Source organism: Mesoplodon bidens, assembly GCF_964165515.1.
Source record: "Mesoplodon bidens genome assembly, chromosome: 6".
NCBI classification, from domain to species: domain Eukaryota; kingdom Metazoa; phylum Chordata; class Mammalia; order Artiodactyla; family Ziphiidae; genus Mesoplodon; species Mesoplodon bidens.
This window is the reverse complement of record NC_138162.1, coordinates 108,112,130-108,127,927: the sequence shown is the minus strand read 5'-3', so window position 1 is coordinate 108,127,927 and position 15,798 is coordinate 108,112,130. Positions and strand designations below refer to the sequence as shown.

The following is a 15,798-nucleotide window of genomic DNA, read 5'->3' as shown; positions in this document are numbered from 1 at the left end:
GAAGGAACCAGCATCGCCCCAGAGCCACGTGGGTGCCGGGAGCCAAAGCACGGCTGGAGAAAGGGAGGCGGGCCACACCTCCTGCTCCTTGGGCTGGACCAGTGAGCTTTCCTCCAGGTCAGGGAGGGGGCACGGGAGACAGGGCACTGGCCTTCCCTTTGCTTTTTTATGAATTAGCTGTGTGGCCTTAGACAAGGCCAGCTTCAGCAGAGCCAGCACGTACCTGCGCGCCCAGCCTCGGTGGCTTCTCTGGGGGCCCCGTGAACTCCGCTGCAAGGGGGGAGGGGGGACAGTGAGCGCAGGGTGTTCTCAGAACCCCGACCCCTCCCTTCGTACCTGCTGATAACCCAGCAAAGCCCCTCTCCACTACTACCAGGGGACCCTGGGAAATGAAACCCGAATCCCAGGACGATGGCGGGGAAAATAACCTCTGGCCTCCCTGGTCCTCTGTAGTCAGGGACAAGCACTATTGTCCATTTCAAAGACAGAAAAAGCCAAAGTCACGCAGAGATGGAGTGGATAGCAGGGGGTGTTCCAGCCTCGGGGCTGCTGCACCCTGGGCCCCGACACCCTGACCTTGACAGTCATGAGGGAGAAGCCCATTCTGCAGGCAGCAGGTGTCCGTGGAGCCCCACCCAGGTGCAACAGCCTCTGTGCAGTAGATGTGTGAGGCTTCCCTCTTGTCTGCTTTGACCATTTGGGGGGTCCAGGAAGTGAACTGGTAGAAGCAGCCTGCTATTTTCCCCCCACTCTGATGAGCAAAGGCACACACAAGCCCTGTGCAGCTGCCTGAAGTAGACATCAAAACACCTGGGTCCACTCTCACCTCTGCCACCAGGGAGCTGGGTGACCTGGGGCAGCTTACTGACAGTCCCAGGCCCTTAACTGTCTTCTGTCAAATGGGAGGGTTCGCTCACAAGGGGCCCTGCAGGAGCCAGACTGCCTGGGCTCAAATCTGAGCAGATCTGAGCTCTGCTAATCACTGTGGGTAAGTCACTTGACCTTCCTGTTCCTGTTTCATGTCCTTTATAAAATGGGCATCGTAAGAAATTGTACCTGTCATATAGGAAGGACTGCTGTGGGATTAAACGAGTTGACATTTTTCAGCACCTTGGGCCAGTGCTTGTCATTGTCATTGGTCGCTGCCATCGTCACCATCACCATCGTCATCAGTGCCCCACCACCCCATGGTGATGAAGAGCCTGGCTCACTGCCAGCTCCACCTGGCCAGCCTGCAGCAGAGGGTCTTTAGGCTCCAGGAAAGACCCTGCGGGCTCAGTGGGCCCCGCCCTCTTTCTCTCTTCTGTCCCTGGGGCCCGGGGAGGAGCAGCGCGTCGCCTGGGAGAGACGGTGGAGCTACTTTAGAGCCTCCAACGGAGTGGGTGGGAGATAGGATCACCAACTCCTCCAAATAAATGCAGCCACCCAGAGAGGTGGGAACAGGCGGCAGGGGCGGCAGACGGAGGGGGATGGGGTGGGGTGGAGGGTGGGAGGTGGTGGATCTCAACTCCCAAACTGCGCTTCTCTGCACACTCTGAACTCAGCCAGGGCAGACGTTTCTTCCAATTGCAAACACACTCCCTTTGCCGCTCTCTGCCCTGGGCAGGGATGGCGGCTGCTCACAAGATGTTAAGAGGAAACTCCCACCAAGAGGAAGGGCGCTCGCACTTACTGTAGCCGACCTCCTTCTCTGGGGTCTGGAAGGAAGGAAAGAGAACAGGTCACTGATGCGGCCCTGGGACCACCCACGTCCCTCCTTGGCCTGTTCCCCACCCCCAGGGGTCCATTTAGAGGTTTAGAGATCATAGCTGCAGGAGGACCTGGGGACCTCCTGACCGGAAGCGACCTGGGGGCCCTGTGGCCGAGGAAGGCGGCGCTAAGGGTGCAGCTCAAGTGTGAGCTCAGGGAAGGAGCCTGTGGAGATCAGAGTGAAGGGGAAAGACGTGCTCCCGAGGTGAGAGGCAGAAAGGAAGAGACGGGCAGGCCTGGAGCCGGGGTCCCGCTGACTGCCAGGCCCTCCCAGGCCTTCCCCCGAAGGCAGAGACCTCTCCCGGTGACTTACCAACGGGGACTTGTCATTCATGTAAACCATGGGGTCCTGCAGGGGAGGAAACCAAAGCAGAGGACTTAGGATTCTAGAACTAAAACCCCCAAGGATGAATGGAGAGCGCTCACTCTAGCCAGCTGGGGAGGCGAAAGGGGACACAGAATGACACGACGGCCTGGACATCTCTCCCAGGGGAGCGCGGTTATCGGAATGTGCCCAGCAGCACAGCAGGGAATGCGTCCCTTCCCCCCCCCCCCCCCCCCCCCCCCGGCTCAGCGGCTGCTCACCAGGGATCTCTCCTCCTGCCTCAGCCACTGGTAATCTTCCACCATCTGCTTCTGCTGCTTGTCCAGGAGCTGCCGCATCTTGAGCCTCTCGGCCTCCCACAGCTGCTGGGCCTCCTCTCGGCTGCTGGGTCGGATGAAGTCCTCCTCCTGGGAGGACAGCGGGGAGACAGGAGAGGACACAGTGAGTCCAGCCCCCACACCCAGGAGGGACGACTCTCCGAAGAGCTTTGTGGGAGCCACACGCCTTGGCCTCACCAGCTGCTTTTTTCTTGTAAAGTTGTCCTTAAATCTGCAGCCATCTATGCAGACAGTTATTTGTGGGTCCGTCAAACACACGCCTGTGTGTCAGTGAAATGCCAAACCCAAGCACACATAGTTTAACAGGCATTGTTTTCAAACGATCACATGATCTGTCACTACCATTTTCTTTTCAACTAACTGTCCTAATGGTATCTTCTCAGCTGGCATTTGTCATGGCTGCTATCACCTAGTACAGTTGGAAAAGCAAAGCCAGCCCTCTGGGGAGCCTTGGGCCCTTATCGCCACCTAAGACCACGGTGGCAGGTCTGGAAGCTTCGAGGAGCAGTGGTGTGTTTTCCCCCAAAGCTGTCCACAGGGGTTGGGACCCGAGAGGAAGGGCGACAGCATGCACCCATCTGATCACGCCTCTTTATTACAATATACTCTTTATTAAGAAAGTAGCTTGGGTTATTTAACCAAAGGTTAAAACAAACGCATGAGCTAAGAGATAAAGTGAAGAACACAATTTAAAGAAATAAGGATCTATGGATACGCAATAAATGCTTCCTCTCCCTAGCTTTATTAATCTAACCCTGTTTTAACTCATTTGTGGGGCTTTGGATCTATTCATAGTTCTACCTGCTATTTCTTAAACAGAAGGTGTTGCATGTTTTCCTATTAATTCTCTTCCCTCAATCTTCCCCAGGGTTCATTTATATAAATATCTGCTTAGTCCCTTTAAACTGGCTTGCTTTTTTTCTGCTGCACAAGATTACTTGGGTCTCCTGGACATAGGAGTGTTATTGGCATTCTTTTGATTGCATAAATCCTGGGGTGGCCTTTGCCAGGCGCATGGGACTTTTCCATGACATTCAGGTTGGCAAGCCACTCAGATCCTTTCCTTTGAACTGGCCAGTTTACATACAAGTCACTTACATAAAATGCTAAAAATTATTCTCAGTCTACTTTAGCAAGGCAGAGTCTCTGCCAAGCCTCTAAAAAAGATTATCCCACCAAAGTCTCTAAAACACACTTGAATATAACACACAGTTTGAAAATAGTTACATTGGTATGTTTCTCCTAGGCTTGTTCAGCTACAATTACTGCTCAGTTTCTAACAATACTTCTCATCATAAGTTATTTTCTTGCTGAAATATTCTTTGTTCATTACTCTATTCAATAACTGTTTATTAAGCAGCTACTATGTGGCAGGGATGGAGCTGGGTGCTGGGAGGGCAGTGATGGTTAAATATGCAGTGTCCCTGTTCTCATGGGTCCAAGTAACCAATAGTAGAACGGGGTTTCTCAACCTCAGCACAATTAACGTTGGGGCCAGATAATTCACTATCGGGAGGAAGATTTCCTGTACCCTGTAGGATGCTTACAGCAACTCCACCCACTAGATGCCTACAGCACCTCACCAGTTGTTTAACAAAAATGTCTCCAGATGTCACCAAATGTCCCCTTGGAGTTGAGAGCTACTGAGTTAGATCTTATTTTAGTAAAACAAATTTCAGAACATAAGAGTATTTCATAATCATAGAATAGATCAAAATAAATAAGATTTACTTCACAACAGCTGATGCCCCCAAATGAGGGGATTTTAAGGCTGTAAATATCCTCAGTTAAATGCCAACACCTGCAAACACAATGGCATGTCTACCGTAGGCTAGTGACAAATAGTGACAAATAGAAACTGAGTGTCAAACATTTGGAAGATAGAGTTAGGAATCTCCAGGTATAAGAAAAATGTACGGACTGAGGAAGACTAGAGTAAATACCAGTAGAAGGAGTTGCCAGACTCAAGAAAACACTGTGTAGTTTTGTAATTGCCAAAAGAAGATTCCTACCGCTCAAATGTCTAGTATGCGCCAGGCCTGATCACCACCTTACCAAATATTTTAACATGCATTGGTAGATATGTTCCTATGTCTTCCAATTGTCTCATAACACTCAAGGAGCAAATGATTTTTTTTTTTTTTTTGCGGTACGCGGGCCTCTCACTGTTGTGGCCTCTCCCGTTGCGGAGCACAGGCTCCGGACGCGCAGGCTAGCGGCCATGGCTCACAGGCCCAGCCGCTCCGCGGCATGCGGGATCCTCCCGGACCAGGGCATGAACCTGTGTCCCCTGCATCGGCAGGTGGACTCTCAACCACTGTGCCACCAGGGAAGCCCGTGAATGATTTTTTGTTTTTTTAAACTGGACCTCTTCAGGGCTTACTTGTCTGATGTATACCTCAGGTGTTTTTATCAGGCAATGAATGCTTACATTGCTGGTCATTTTTAAGAGAAATCAGGTCCTTGTGGTGTTTTAAAAAGACTCTGATAAGCTTTGACCACTTTTATGAATTGGCTTCCCCCCATCCTGCCAGTCTTATTTCTACCTCCACACGCACCTTCCTTGTTCTAGAAAAACAGCTCCTGCACTCATCCTATGGTTTCCCATCACTCAGTCTTGGCTCCAACTGATGCTTCTGCCTCTTTCATCCCCTGCATCCCAGTATCTTCCCCTCCGAATCTTCCCCATCCACTGAGGCCCCGCTGCAGAAGAGAAGCCGGAAAGAGTTGTGTTTCCCCCTGAACTCCCACTGCACTTTCGCCGTACCTCTGTGAGCCACTCACAGCTTGTCTGGTTGGCGTTTCAGGCGAGTATGCACCTACCCTGTTCCTTCTGGCTGATGGTAAGCTCACTGAAGGCAGTTCCCCCTTCAGAGCCTGGGATAGAGCCCAGCAAAGTGTCCCTTCAGAAAGGTGCTGTTTATTGAATTCTAGTATTATTTTAAACCTCAATTGTGAGGTCTTCAAGAAGGGGAGATTGCTGCCATCCTGACTGGTGTGGAATGCCACAGATTCTCAGATGAGTCAGGCAATAGAGTTAGTCAGTAGAAAAATTGCTTTTGTGGGAACAGAAATCCTGATTTTTGTTAAATGCTTTCAGATGCTTTGCAGGGAGCCTCATACCTTTTCAGCATTCTGCCTGGAAGAGGCTTTCTCGATGTTTCTGATGTATACCATAAAATGGAGTTTATGTTTTTAACTTTTTTTTTTTTTTGGTTATTTTAAGAAATGCTCATTATGTTCTTTTAGGCAGACTTTCCTGGTGGCAAGTACTTCTAAACCCCTGACAGAAAAGGTCTTTTTTTCCTGCCGCACAGTCTGTCTTTACGGAACTGAACCAAGTCCTTACGGTGAGTCAGGGGTTAGATAAAGGCAGTGCCATCCCTCAAATGTACAAAATACTTTCTTACTGAAAGGACACATTTTAAAGCCAATCTCACTAAAACTCAATTAATTATGAATAAAGAGTCAAGGGCAGGAGAGTGGAGGAATTGAACACTGCCTAAATGATAGTGCGTGCTTAAAAATGCAGTTTTATTATCATTAAGTATATGCTAAGATATAAATTGGTTAAATTAATGTAAAAGAGAAAAATGAGCTAGGTCAGGGGAATATTGATTCCGCTAAGATCTCACTGCCTAGAATTCGAAGTTATCTGAATCATTTCAAAGTTTTACTAAATTAAGAAGAACGGCACAGGATATCTCAGCATACTTTCCCACATTTTGTAAATGTATTATAATAGAAATGTAGTTTCCCCTCCATTTTTAGAGTCTTATATAGTGAGCCTGAAATATCATGCATGGTAATGGAGTTAGAGCTAAAATAATAAGGGTTTTAGTCTGTTATGTCACATATCAAGACTCCGTTTAGTAAAATATATCAAGTGTTCATGGCAACTGACCACAGGGACCATTTGTACTGAAGGAGAAGGTGGGTGAGGACAAGTTACAAGTGGACAGGCAAAGGTGCTTTTTTTTTTTTTTTTTAAACAGGACAATTAGAAGCTAGTCCACAAAATACTCAGGGCCTCATTGGCAGCTGAAAACAAAGAGGTGACTGGGGAGGGTGTGGCTTAGCCCCACACTAGCCCCCAAGCTCCTTCTCGTACAGCAGCAACTTTTACAAAGCAGCAGGAGTGGCAGCCACAAGGAAGCCTTTCCTTTGACCGAGGAGAGATTGAGCAACCACAACAATCAGACAGGAAGGGCAGAGCGGGGCGGAACCTCCAGGGTCTTTTACTTTTCTGGCACCATCAGGCTTGATTGCCCTCTTCCCATGAGCTTTCACACTATCGCCAGGGCTGAAGGAAGGGGGGAGATTTTACATCCTTTGCCACAGTACCAGAGTAGGGATGGGGCAGGTCTGGGTCCAGCTGGTGTCCTCAAGAGCAGCACCTGGCTTGGCCCCTTAACTCTGATGTGCTCGCAGAGGAGAGGGAGTCACAGAGCCCCTCAGTGGCCTGACTGGCACCTCCTGAGCCCGAGGACATGGGGTTCCCGGTATCCCAGGTACCTCCCTCTAGCAGTCTCTTCGGTCCTGGCTGGGACCCAGCATGCAGAGCCCTCTTACCCGCATGCTGTGGCGCTTGAAGACATTGTGCCGGTGGAGAGGTGGGGTGTGCAGAGAGTTTACGGGAGATGGATACTCCATAGGGCTGGTGAGCGTGGGTGAGCTGGCACACAGACCCTCAGGGACCTATTCAGGAGAAGCAAAGAAGCACCAGGCACAGGGACAAGGCAAGAAGGTGGACAGTTAGCTGCTACAAACATGAGCACAAAGAAACGATACAAGAGCTCCATGGGAGAAACAGGACTGGCTCTCCAGGAGCTAATAGAGAACAAGGCGTGGGCGTTTCATTGGCCCCGTGTGGGAGACACGGCGGAGCGACATATACGGCTCTTGGCTAGAAGTCAGCACAGACACGGTGGTCTCTCTTCCATCCAACCGCCCTCCCCATGACGTGGTGCATACCATGGGTCCATGTGTGTTCCTGACCTACTGAGTACGTCGCCTCCTTCAGGACTCTTCAGAAAGGAGTTATATTCCATCATCATGTTACAAATTTGACAGATATGATTAACCCACAGGTATGTGTATATATAATACACACCTTTAAAAAAACCCCCACTATTTTAAACATCACAAAAGGGTATGTTTAAACATCATACAGGGTATGTTAATTCTCTTCTGGGTACCCAAGAAGAGCCAATGCAGGTTGTCTCCATTGCCCGAACAGGTGACTACTGCTCCTCTAAGGCATGAGGATGGAATTTCAGGAAGAACCGAGATGAGAAATGGCCCTGAACTTCCCCAGCCCTCTGGTTACATGTTTACCTGGAATTGCAGCTTGGGTGCCAGAAGGTTGGTTTGTGGAGGGGGTCTGTACTTGGGCCGGCTGGGCTGGAGAGAGAACACAGAAATGAGTCAGTCCCTGTGTCTCTCTCCTTGAGTGAGCACAGCTCACCAAGGGGAATATCAGGTAGGAAACAGGTCGGGCTCGTTCAGAATGAAGAAGATGAGGAACAAAGTTATCATTAAAATCATATGCGTCCACTAACTGCACATCTGTTTCTACTGAGTGATGGGAAGGTACAAAGAGGCCAGCCTCTCTGCCCTCCTGGGGCCTCCCGCTAATGGGAGGGGCTACTGATCTCTGTGTGTAGCCTCCGTGGATGTGGGAGTGCCTGCCAAATTAGCACTCAAGAGCCACCGACATCCAGAGGTAGGCCATGGAAGGCTCAGGCACCCACAGCAGCTTCACCGAGGGGACGAAAACTGCCTGGGCCTGACTGCGGGAAGGCGCAGGGCACAGCAGGCAAGGGGGACAGTGACAAAGGCCCTGCATCCATAGGGATTTGTTATGGACTGAGTGTCGCCCCTCCCCCCCACACTCATATGTTGAAGTCCTAACCTCCAGTGTGAAGGTATTTGGAGGTGGGGCCTTTGGGAGGTAATCAGGGTCAGATGAGGTAACAAGGGTAGGGCCCCTATGATGGGATTAGTGTCCTAATAATAACAACAACAACAATAATGATAATAATAGACACCAGAGTTCGCTCTCCTCACTGTGTGAGGACATGCGAGAAGGTGGCCAACTGCCAGCCAGGAAGAGAGTCCTCACCAGACGGGAATCCGCCAGCACCTTGGTGTTGGACTTCCCAGCTTCCACGCTGTTTTTGTTTGTTTTTTTTTTTTTTCGGTACGCGGGCCTCTCACCGCTGTGGCCTCTCCCATTGCGGAGCACAGGCTCTGGACGCACAGGCTCAGCGGCCATGGCTCACGGGCCCAGCCGCTCCGTGGCATGTGGGATCTTCCCATACCGGGGCACGAACCCGTGTCCCCTGCATAGGCAGGCGGACTCTCAACCACTGCGCCACCAGGGAAGCCCCCACGCTGTCTGTTTTTTAAGCCGTCCAGTCTGTGGTGCTTTGTATGGCACCCCGAGCTGACTACTACGGGCATGGTCCCTTGCAACCCACCCACCTAATAGCAGGGCAGCGGGGCACTGGCTCCTGTGCCCAGAGATGCCATGGACATTGGAGGCTGGACCTCAGGAGCCCAAGGATGCTCCCCATCATGTACCCTCAAGGGTAAAAACACAAAAAGCAAAAGTGCTCCAGTCTCTCAAGGGAAACATCTCCAGGGTGATCCCCTGCTGCAGCCGTCCCACAAGGTGCCTGCTCTCTTGCGGTCTCAGATTCCATCTGCCGATGCGCTGATGGATGGTTGGGTTGAAGGGCTGAGAGGACCATAAGGTGCGATCCTACCTACGCTGTGAGGGGAGTTACGCAGCCAGGCCTGGGAGGGGCCGCACAGGGGCCCAGCTCTGCTGTGATTCACGGGGCCAGTGAGGCCAGGGCTTGGCTCACCTTGGGTGGGGGCTCCTGGAAGGCTGTGGGCTCCAAGATTTTGGGAGGTCGGTAGCGAGCGTTCCTCTCCTGCTCTATGGCGACGTCCTTCTCCATCTGATAAATGTCACTGCCGGGGAGTCAGGTCAGATAAGGAGAGAGAAACAGGGTCAAAAATGCTACGGGGGGCTCCTCTCTGTGCTCCACCACAGTCCGGATTCCATTCCCACGTCCTCTGCAGAATGCACTGGGGAGACCCCTCAGAGACAGGCTGCAATACGGATGCTGCAGCCCCCCTCACCGAGGCTGGGAGGATCACAGAATGGGTCCAGGGTGGGGAAAAGTCCTCGGAGAACGAGTCCTAGCCCAACCGGACAGTGCGAGTGTGTCTCCTGCCCATGTCCCCATGCCTCTTGCCCTCCTGTCCCTCCTACAGGCACTGAACACCTGTGTAGCTTTCTGATGTCCCAGACAACCTCATGTCAGAGGCCCCTGCTCTACATCTCCTATTTTTCATTAAACCTCCCACCCGTGCATTCCTGGTGTGTGCTCATGGGAAAGGGTTGTGGATTCCCTCCCAGACTAGCTAAGTGCATGCTTCTTGCCTTTTTAACCCAATCCAGTGGTTCCCAACCTGGGAATCCCAGACCTCAGAGGACTCGAATAATGACAGGGGGTCCGTGAATCCTCATGTTCACATGTGTACCAAGCACTGTCTGTAGACAAGTATTATGTGCTGTTGAAATAGATGTCTAAGCCCAAGATGGAGCCGCTCCTGCCCAGGGGGTCACATCAGCAAGCCAAAATGCGGATAACTTTCGTGTCCCTCTAAACGCTCTGCTTGACCAGAAACAAAGTACCGTCCAGTTGGCCAACCCGAACGCCAAACCAGCTCTGGGCTCTATACGTATTTCCTGTTCTCTATTTATTCTCTGCTTTTCTCTTCCTTGTTCCTTATTCTTTATCTTATAAAAGTGTCCTGACTTCCACCCCATTTTGCACTCTGGCCCTTGGGCACGGAGACTGCCACTTCATGGAGTGTTAAATAAAGTTTGTCTGTATCACTTAAACTGTCTTCTTTCATAATTTTTTCTTTTTTTTTTTTTTTTTTTTTTTGCGGTACACGGGCCTCTTACTGTTGTGGCCTCTCCCGTTGCGGAGCACAGGCTCCAGACACGTAGGCTCAGCGGCCATGGCTCACGGAGCTAGCCGCTCCGCGGCATGTGGGACCTTCCCGGACCGGGGCACGAACCCGTGTCCCCTGCATTGGCAGGCGGACTCTCAACCACTGCGCCACCAGGGAAGCCCCTTCTTTAATAATTTTTAACAGTACTACTAAATATATAATATTTGGTATTGTGTTTTCAGATGCATATGCATTATATTGTGTGCAATAAAAAATTCATTATATGGCTTACTGCGTTCTGTCAATCAGTGGATTCTAAAAGTGTATGTTACATGGAAGAGTTCTCAAAATTCAACATTAAGAGGGTTCTTCCTACCCCCAAAGATTGGAAGCCCTCATGAAATCCTTTCTTAGCTCCAATGGAGGACCATCAGGCTGGGGCCTGAGGGAGGTACCCTGGGGTCATCAGGGTCATCTGAGAGGCTCCCCACATGTCTCAAGCCTCCAGAATGAATGAAGACCCTGTGACCCCAGAGCTTCTGACCCCCTCAAGTTACGTCTTTCAAACACTTTTCACCGGAACCCTTTGGCTTCTCAAATCTCCCTTATGAGGGACCAACAGATGAGTCTAGAATTAATCAGAAGCGTCAATGAGGAGAGAGTCAGTAACAGAGAGGCCTTCTAACCTGGAGGTCTTGCAGACTGTGTTGGAGCCCTGCCCGCAAACAAATGCAGTATATTTCCCATTGCCTGGACCTGGGGTTCCCAGCCTCCCCCTGGGGCTCCTCACCACAAGACAGTTTCTGGGGGCTATTTTCTTTCTCTGAAAACAATGCCCACATGTTGGCAACAGTGTTTAAAGCTGCAGTATTTAACATTAATTAAACACTAGGTTCCCTAACGTAGGAGCCGGCAAACTAGGCCCACAAGGCCAAATACGGTTCCCTACCTATTTTTGTGTAGCTTTAAACTAAGTATGGTTTTCACATGTTTGAATGATTCAAAAACATTAAAAGAAGAAAAATATTTTAGGACATGTCAAAATTACATGAAATTCCAATTTCAGTGTCCACAAATAACGTGTCACTGAAACCCAGCTACACTCATTCATTTTATGTATCGTCTTCGGCTGCTTCCGAGCTACGGCAGAGTTGAGTAGTTTCAACAGAGACTGTATAGCCTGCAAAACCACAAATATTTATTATCTGACCTTTTGTAGAAAAAGTTTGCTGACCCTTGCCCTAAAGGATGATAAAAGAAGTCAGACCACCCAAGGGGGCACTGGTGGCAGGCGGGCCACCAAGGAAACAGGATTACCCTCTAAAAGGCTCTCCAACAGCAAACTTCACCAAGGACCTCCCAGCACCCGGGGGTAATGGCTCTTGGGCACCTGAGAAGGATCAGACCCTCAAGCCACCAGTGCTTCATTCAGAAGGGAGAGGGGACGCCTTGTCACTGTCTTCACAGCCAAAAATCACTCCTTTCCCTGCAGTCTGGGGGGAACAATCAGAGGCAGAGGAAAGGCACAGGGGTGCTGCCAGGGAAGCAGGTCCCTTGCCCAGGCTGGGTGCCTGTAAGATGCACCCCAAACCTCAGCAAAGAGCACAGGCACTGCAGTGAAAGTCTGATGCAGCCTTTGAGTTCAAACCTAAAATATATTTTCTGGGCACATACTAGGAGCAACGCCCTGTGCTCGCGGCTAAGAGATGTGAGATGGTGCGGCTGACCCCACTCTGCGTCTCTGAGTTCATATCTGACAGTGAACTCAGGTTCAGGCTCCTGCCTTTGACACAGCACTGAGCCTCTGTAAGGCCTCCTCCACTGGGAGGATGGGCTAACTCCGCTTGGACACATGGTGCTGTGCTGGCCAGCGGGTGGGATGAGGGGGGCGGTGGTCCCGGGGCAAGTCCCAGCCCCACCTGTCATGCCTTGGGCACTGAGTCACCAGCTGAGCCTGAATTCCCTCCTCCCTCGGAGGGGACCAGGACGCCGGCTGCATCTTGTTTAAGGAAGGATGCTGTAAACCTGTAAGCGCTATTGAAGAGGAGACTTGCTCTTCAGGGGCCCCGGGCCTGCACCCCCCTCCGGCTTCCTTGCTCACCTGAGGCTGCAGACGAGCTCAGTGAAGCGGGGCCGCTCACTGGGGTCGTAGTCCCAGCAGCGGGTCATGAGGGTGTAGAGAACGGGTGGGCAGAGGTCAGGCTTGGGCAGCCGGTCCCCCTTCTCGAGCACCCCGATGACATCCTTGTTCTCCAGCCAGAAGAAGGGCTGCTTCCCAAAGCTCAGGATTTCCCACATGCACACGGCTGAGGGCGGGAGGAGTGGTCTCAGGGCCCCTGCTGGGGGGACGCTTGCCTAGAGAGGCAGCCCACCCTCCCCAGGAACAACCGGGCAGTCCGCACTCCGCGCCTGCCAGGGACCGCCCCGCGTTCCCTCGTTCCCCCTATAGCATCCCTGGGATCTTGCTCACTACGGCGGTCCACCAAGGGACCAATCACCTGCATCCATAAGCAAACTAATCCCCCCACCCCCCCGGCCCCTTCCACACGGAGCTGTTAGGGTCTGTGGGATGAGGAGGGGACCATCAAAGGCACGTCATTGGGACCACTAGTGCCTTCTCTTAGGAGTGGATGGAACCTCCAACAGAAAGCTGGTATATATGTCAGTTGGGACGTATACACACTACTATGTATAAAATAGATAACTAATGAGAACCTACTGTATAGCACAGGGAACACTACTCAGGGCTCTGTGGTGACCTAAATGGGAAGGAAATCCAAAAAAGAGGGGATATATGTATATGTATAGCTGATTCACTTTGCTGTCCAGCAGAAACTAACACAACATTGTAAAGCAACTAGACTCCAGTAGAAATTAATTAAAAAAAAAAAAAAGAAAGAAAGCTGGTGTTCAAAGCCTAGCACCAATGCTTGCTGCCTATGTGATCACGGGCAAGCCCCTGACTCGCCTGAGCCTCAGTTTCCTCATCTGGAAAATGGGAAGAATAATAATGAGATTTTACTGGGCTGGCTTTGGGGACCTGAGAGGGAGAATCTACACGGTTGTGTGCTCTGTAAGCGGCTGTCCATCTGTCACCTGGTTTTGCTTTTACCTCACCCTGCACCTCCTTCTCGGAGAAAACCTCAGCTTTGCCTTTGAGGATTCCCTCCAGGGTGGCCCACCTTGGTCCCGGGGCTGGTTAGTGGAGCACATGCTCATCTCAGGAGCCTTTTCTGGGAAGATGAACCCAGGCTGGCCCTTAGCCCATGTCACCCCCGACCCACCACTGGCCTCCCCACTTCTGGGACTTCTCAGTGGCTGCAGCAAAACAGAACCTGGGGGTCCCGACCGCTGCTTCCTGTGCCCCCTCTTAACCTGGTCACGGAGGTGAGAATCGAACACTTTTCCACGCCCTCCAGAAAGTCCACTCACCAAACATCCAGACGTCACTGGCCGTCGTGAAGCGGCGGAAGTTAATGGACTCGGGGGACATCCATTTGATGGGGAGACGCGTCACAGAGGCTTTGGGTGGACAAAGGGTTTACAGTAGTTACTAGAGAGGGAGATCTAGATTTATCCAGAAATGCAGCCTATTCTCCAGAGACTGTTGGCCTGGGCTTGCCTAACAGTCACCTTTTGGGGGGATTTTGGCTTCAGCGACCCCTCTAGGGGACAAAGCCGTAACACCACCTGCACCTCACCTTTGTAATACTCCTCATCCTCAATGTACCGGGAAAGGCCAAAGTCCCCCAGCTTCACACACTCAGGGGAGGCCACCAGGATGTTCCGGACAGCGATGTCCCTGGAGGGAAGAGGCAAAGACACGGATGAGTCTGTTGAGAATGCTTCAGGGGGACAGACAGACAGACAGATGGACAGAGAAGCAAAGGAGAAGAGAGCTTCAGGGCCCCGGCCTCCGGAGCAGAATCGGGCAGCTTCTGTCGGTCGGTCCTTCCTGGACCCACGAGCCGTCTGGCTGGAGCCCAGCTCAGGCGGGAGCCTCGGCTGGCCCACCGGCCCTGCCACACACATGCCTGTCGTCTTCCTCCATCTCATTGCTGAGCCCTGTTCCCATCACCCCTTCTCTCACGTCTCCACCTCCAAGCCTGTCTCGGTTCCCCAGACTTGCTCCAGTCACCGCCCTGCAGCCTGTATTGTCCCCTCTGCCGGGGATGCCGTCACCCTGCTGACTCTTCAGGGAAGAAGCCCAGCCACTCTCCTGGTCACAATTAACCACCTCTTCTTGTTCTGTGATTCCAGCAGCCGCTCACAGCTCACTTCCAGGGAGCACTGGGCTAGCCAGGACCCTCCAAAGACTAAACACACCTGAGCCGTGACACAGAGACCCTCAGAACCCCGGTACGGAGGAGGAGACCGGGGCAGAGAGCTGGTGGAACGTGCCCAGCAGCTGGCCGGCTGTGAAAAGCATCAGCCCAGAGCTGAGCTCTCACCCCACCAGGAGCCCTCGCTGACTCAGTTATCTCATGCTCCCGGAATCACTTCTAGCCCCATACTGGCTCATCTCTTGCTTCTCCTGGGCAGGCTCCACACCCTACCGTTTTTCTTTATTATTGAAAAGATGACTTCAAAGCACGACAACTTCACACAAAGCTGCAAATCTGGGATCCCACCACCTTTGCCCCATGACTATTCACCCTAGAAGATGCTAGAAGATGAGCTTCACAAGGAAAGGGATTTTTGTCTGTTTTGATTATGACTCCATCCCGGAGCCTAGGACAGTGGCTGGAGGCCCACGGTAGGGGTTCGATAATATTAGTTGCATGAGTGGGTGAATGAATGAATGAATGTTCATATCCCCCGACATAGCTTTGTGTAGCGTCACCCATACGGCCACCTATCTGAGGTCGATGGGCTTGGATTGAAGAATTCACCCGCTCACCCCAGGGCTCTGAGGGCATCCCGTCTGTCTCCTCCAGGGGATCGTGTTCCCCATGGCAGGGGCCTCCTTTCAGGGAATGGGGACGAAGCCGGGTGGAGAAGGGGCCAGCTCCACAGCCAGTTGGAGGCTTGGTCTTGGCAGCCTGGAGGTGCCGGGGACCAGGGCAGTGCCAGCCACTTGGCCTGGCAGGGCCCAGACCCCAAGATCATACCAGCGCTACTAGGACCCAGTCTCTCCTGCCTGGCCAGGTGCCACCAGATGGAACTGCTGGAGGACAGCAAGCGAGAAGCAAGCAGGGAAGTGACTTCCTGGACCCCCAGGGAGGCGGCCTAGATGGGACTGAGTTACAAGCAGACACCTCGGACTTCAGATCTCCTCTTAATAGCAATCCTGGGAGGAACATACTGCTGTTCTACTCTTCAGAGGAGGAGACAGGCTCAGAGAAGGTGATCACACTGTCACACAGGCCGGACCAAAGCCAGGCCTTCACCCCTGTTCTGTGCGGCTAC

General features: G+C 51.9%; 1 protein-coding gene across 3 annotated transcripts in view; it reads right to left on the bottom strand.

The window, feature by feature from the left end:
- The window catches only part of PTK2B (protein tyrosine kinase 2 beta), a 125,603-nt gene that overhangs the window by 3,592 nt on the left and 106,213 nt on the right, over positions 1–15,798 (bottom strand). For 2 of the 3 annotated variants that reach the window (XM_081238482.1, XM_081238483.1), the window contains 10 exons: positions 14,091–14,191; positions 13,822–13,911; positions 12,491–12,695; positions 9,285–9,393; positions 7,750–7,815; positions 6,985–7,110; positions 2,335–2,481; positions 2,063–2,098; positions 1,673–1,697; positions 224–270 (listed from right to left, as the gene is read on the bottom strand). In XM_081238482.1, the coding sequence (XP_081094608.1) occupies positions 224–270; positions 1,673–1,697; positions 2,063–2,098; positions 2,335–2,481; positions 6,985–7,110; positions 7,750–7,815; positions 9,285–9,393; positions 12,491–12,695; positions 13,822–13,911; positions 14,091–14,191 (952 nt within the window). The remainder of the gene's footprint in view (positions 1–223; positions 271–1,672; positions 1,698–2,062; positions 2,099–2,334; positions 2,482–6,984; positions 7,111–7,749; positions 7,816–9,284; positions 9,394–12,490; positions 12,696–13,821; positions 13,912–14,090; positions 14,192–15,798) is intronic. The other variant, XM_081238484.1, reaches the window with a different exon arrangement.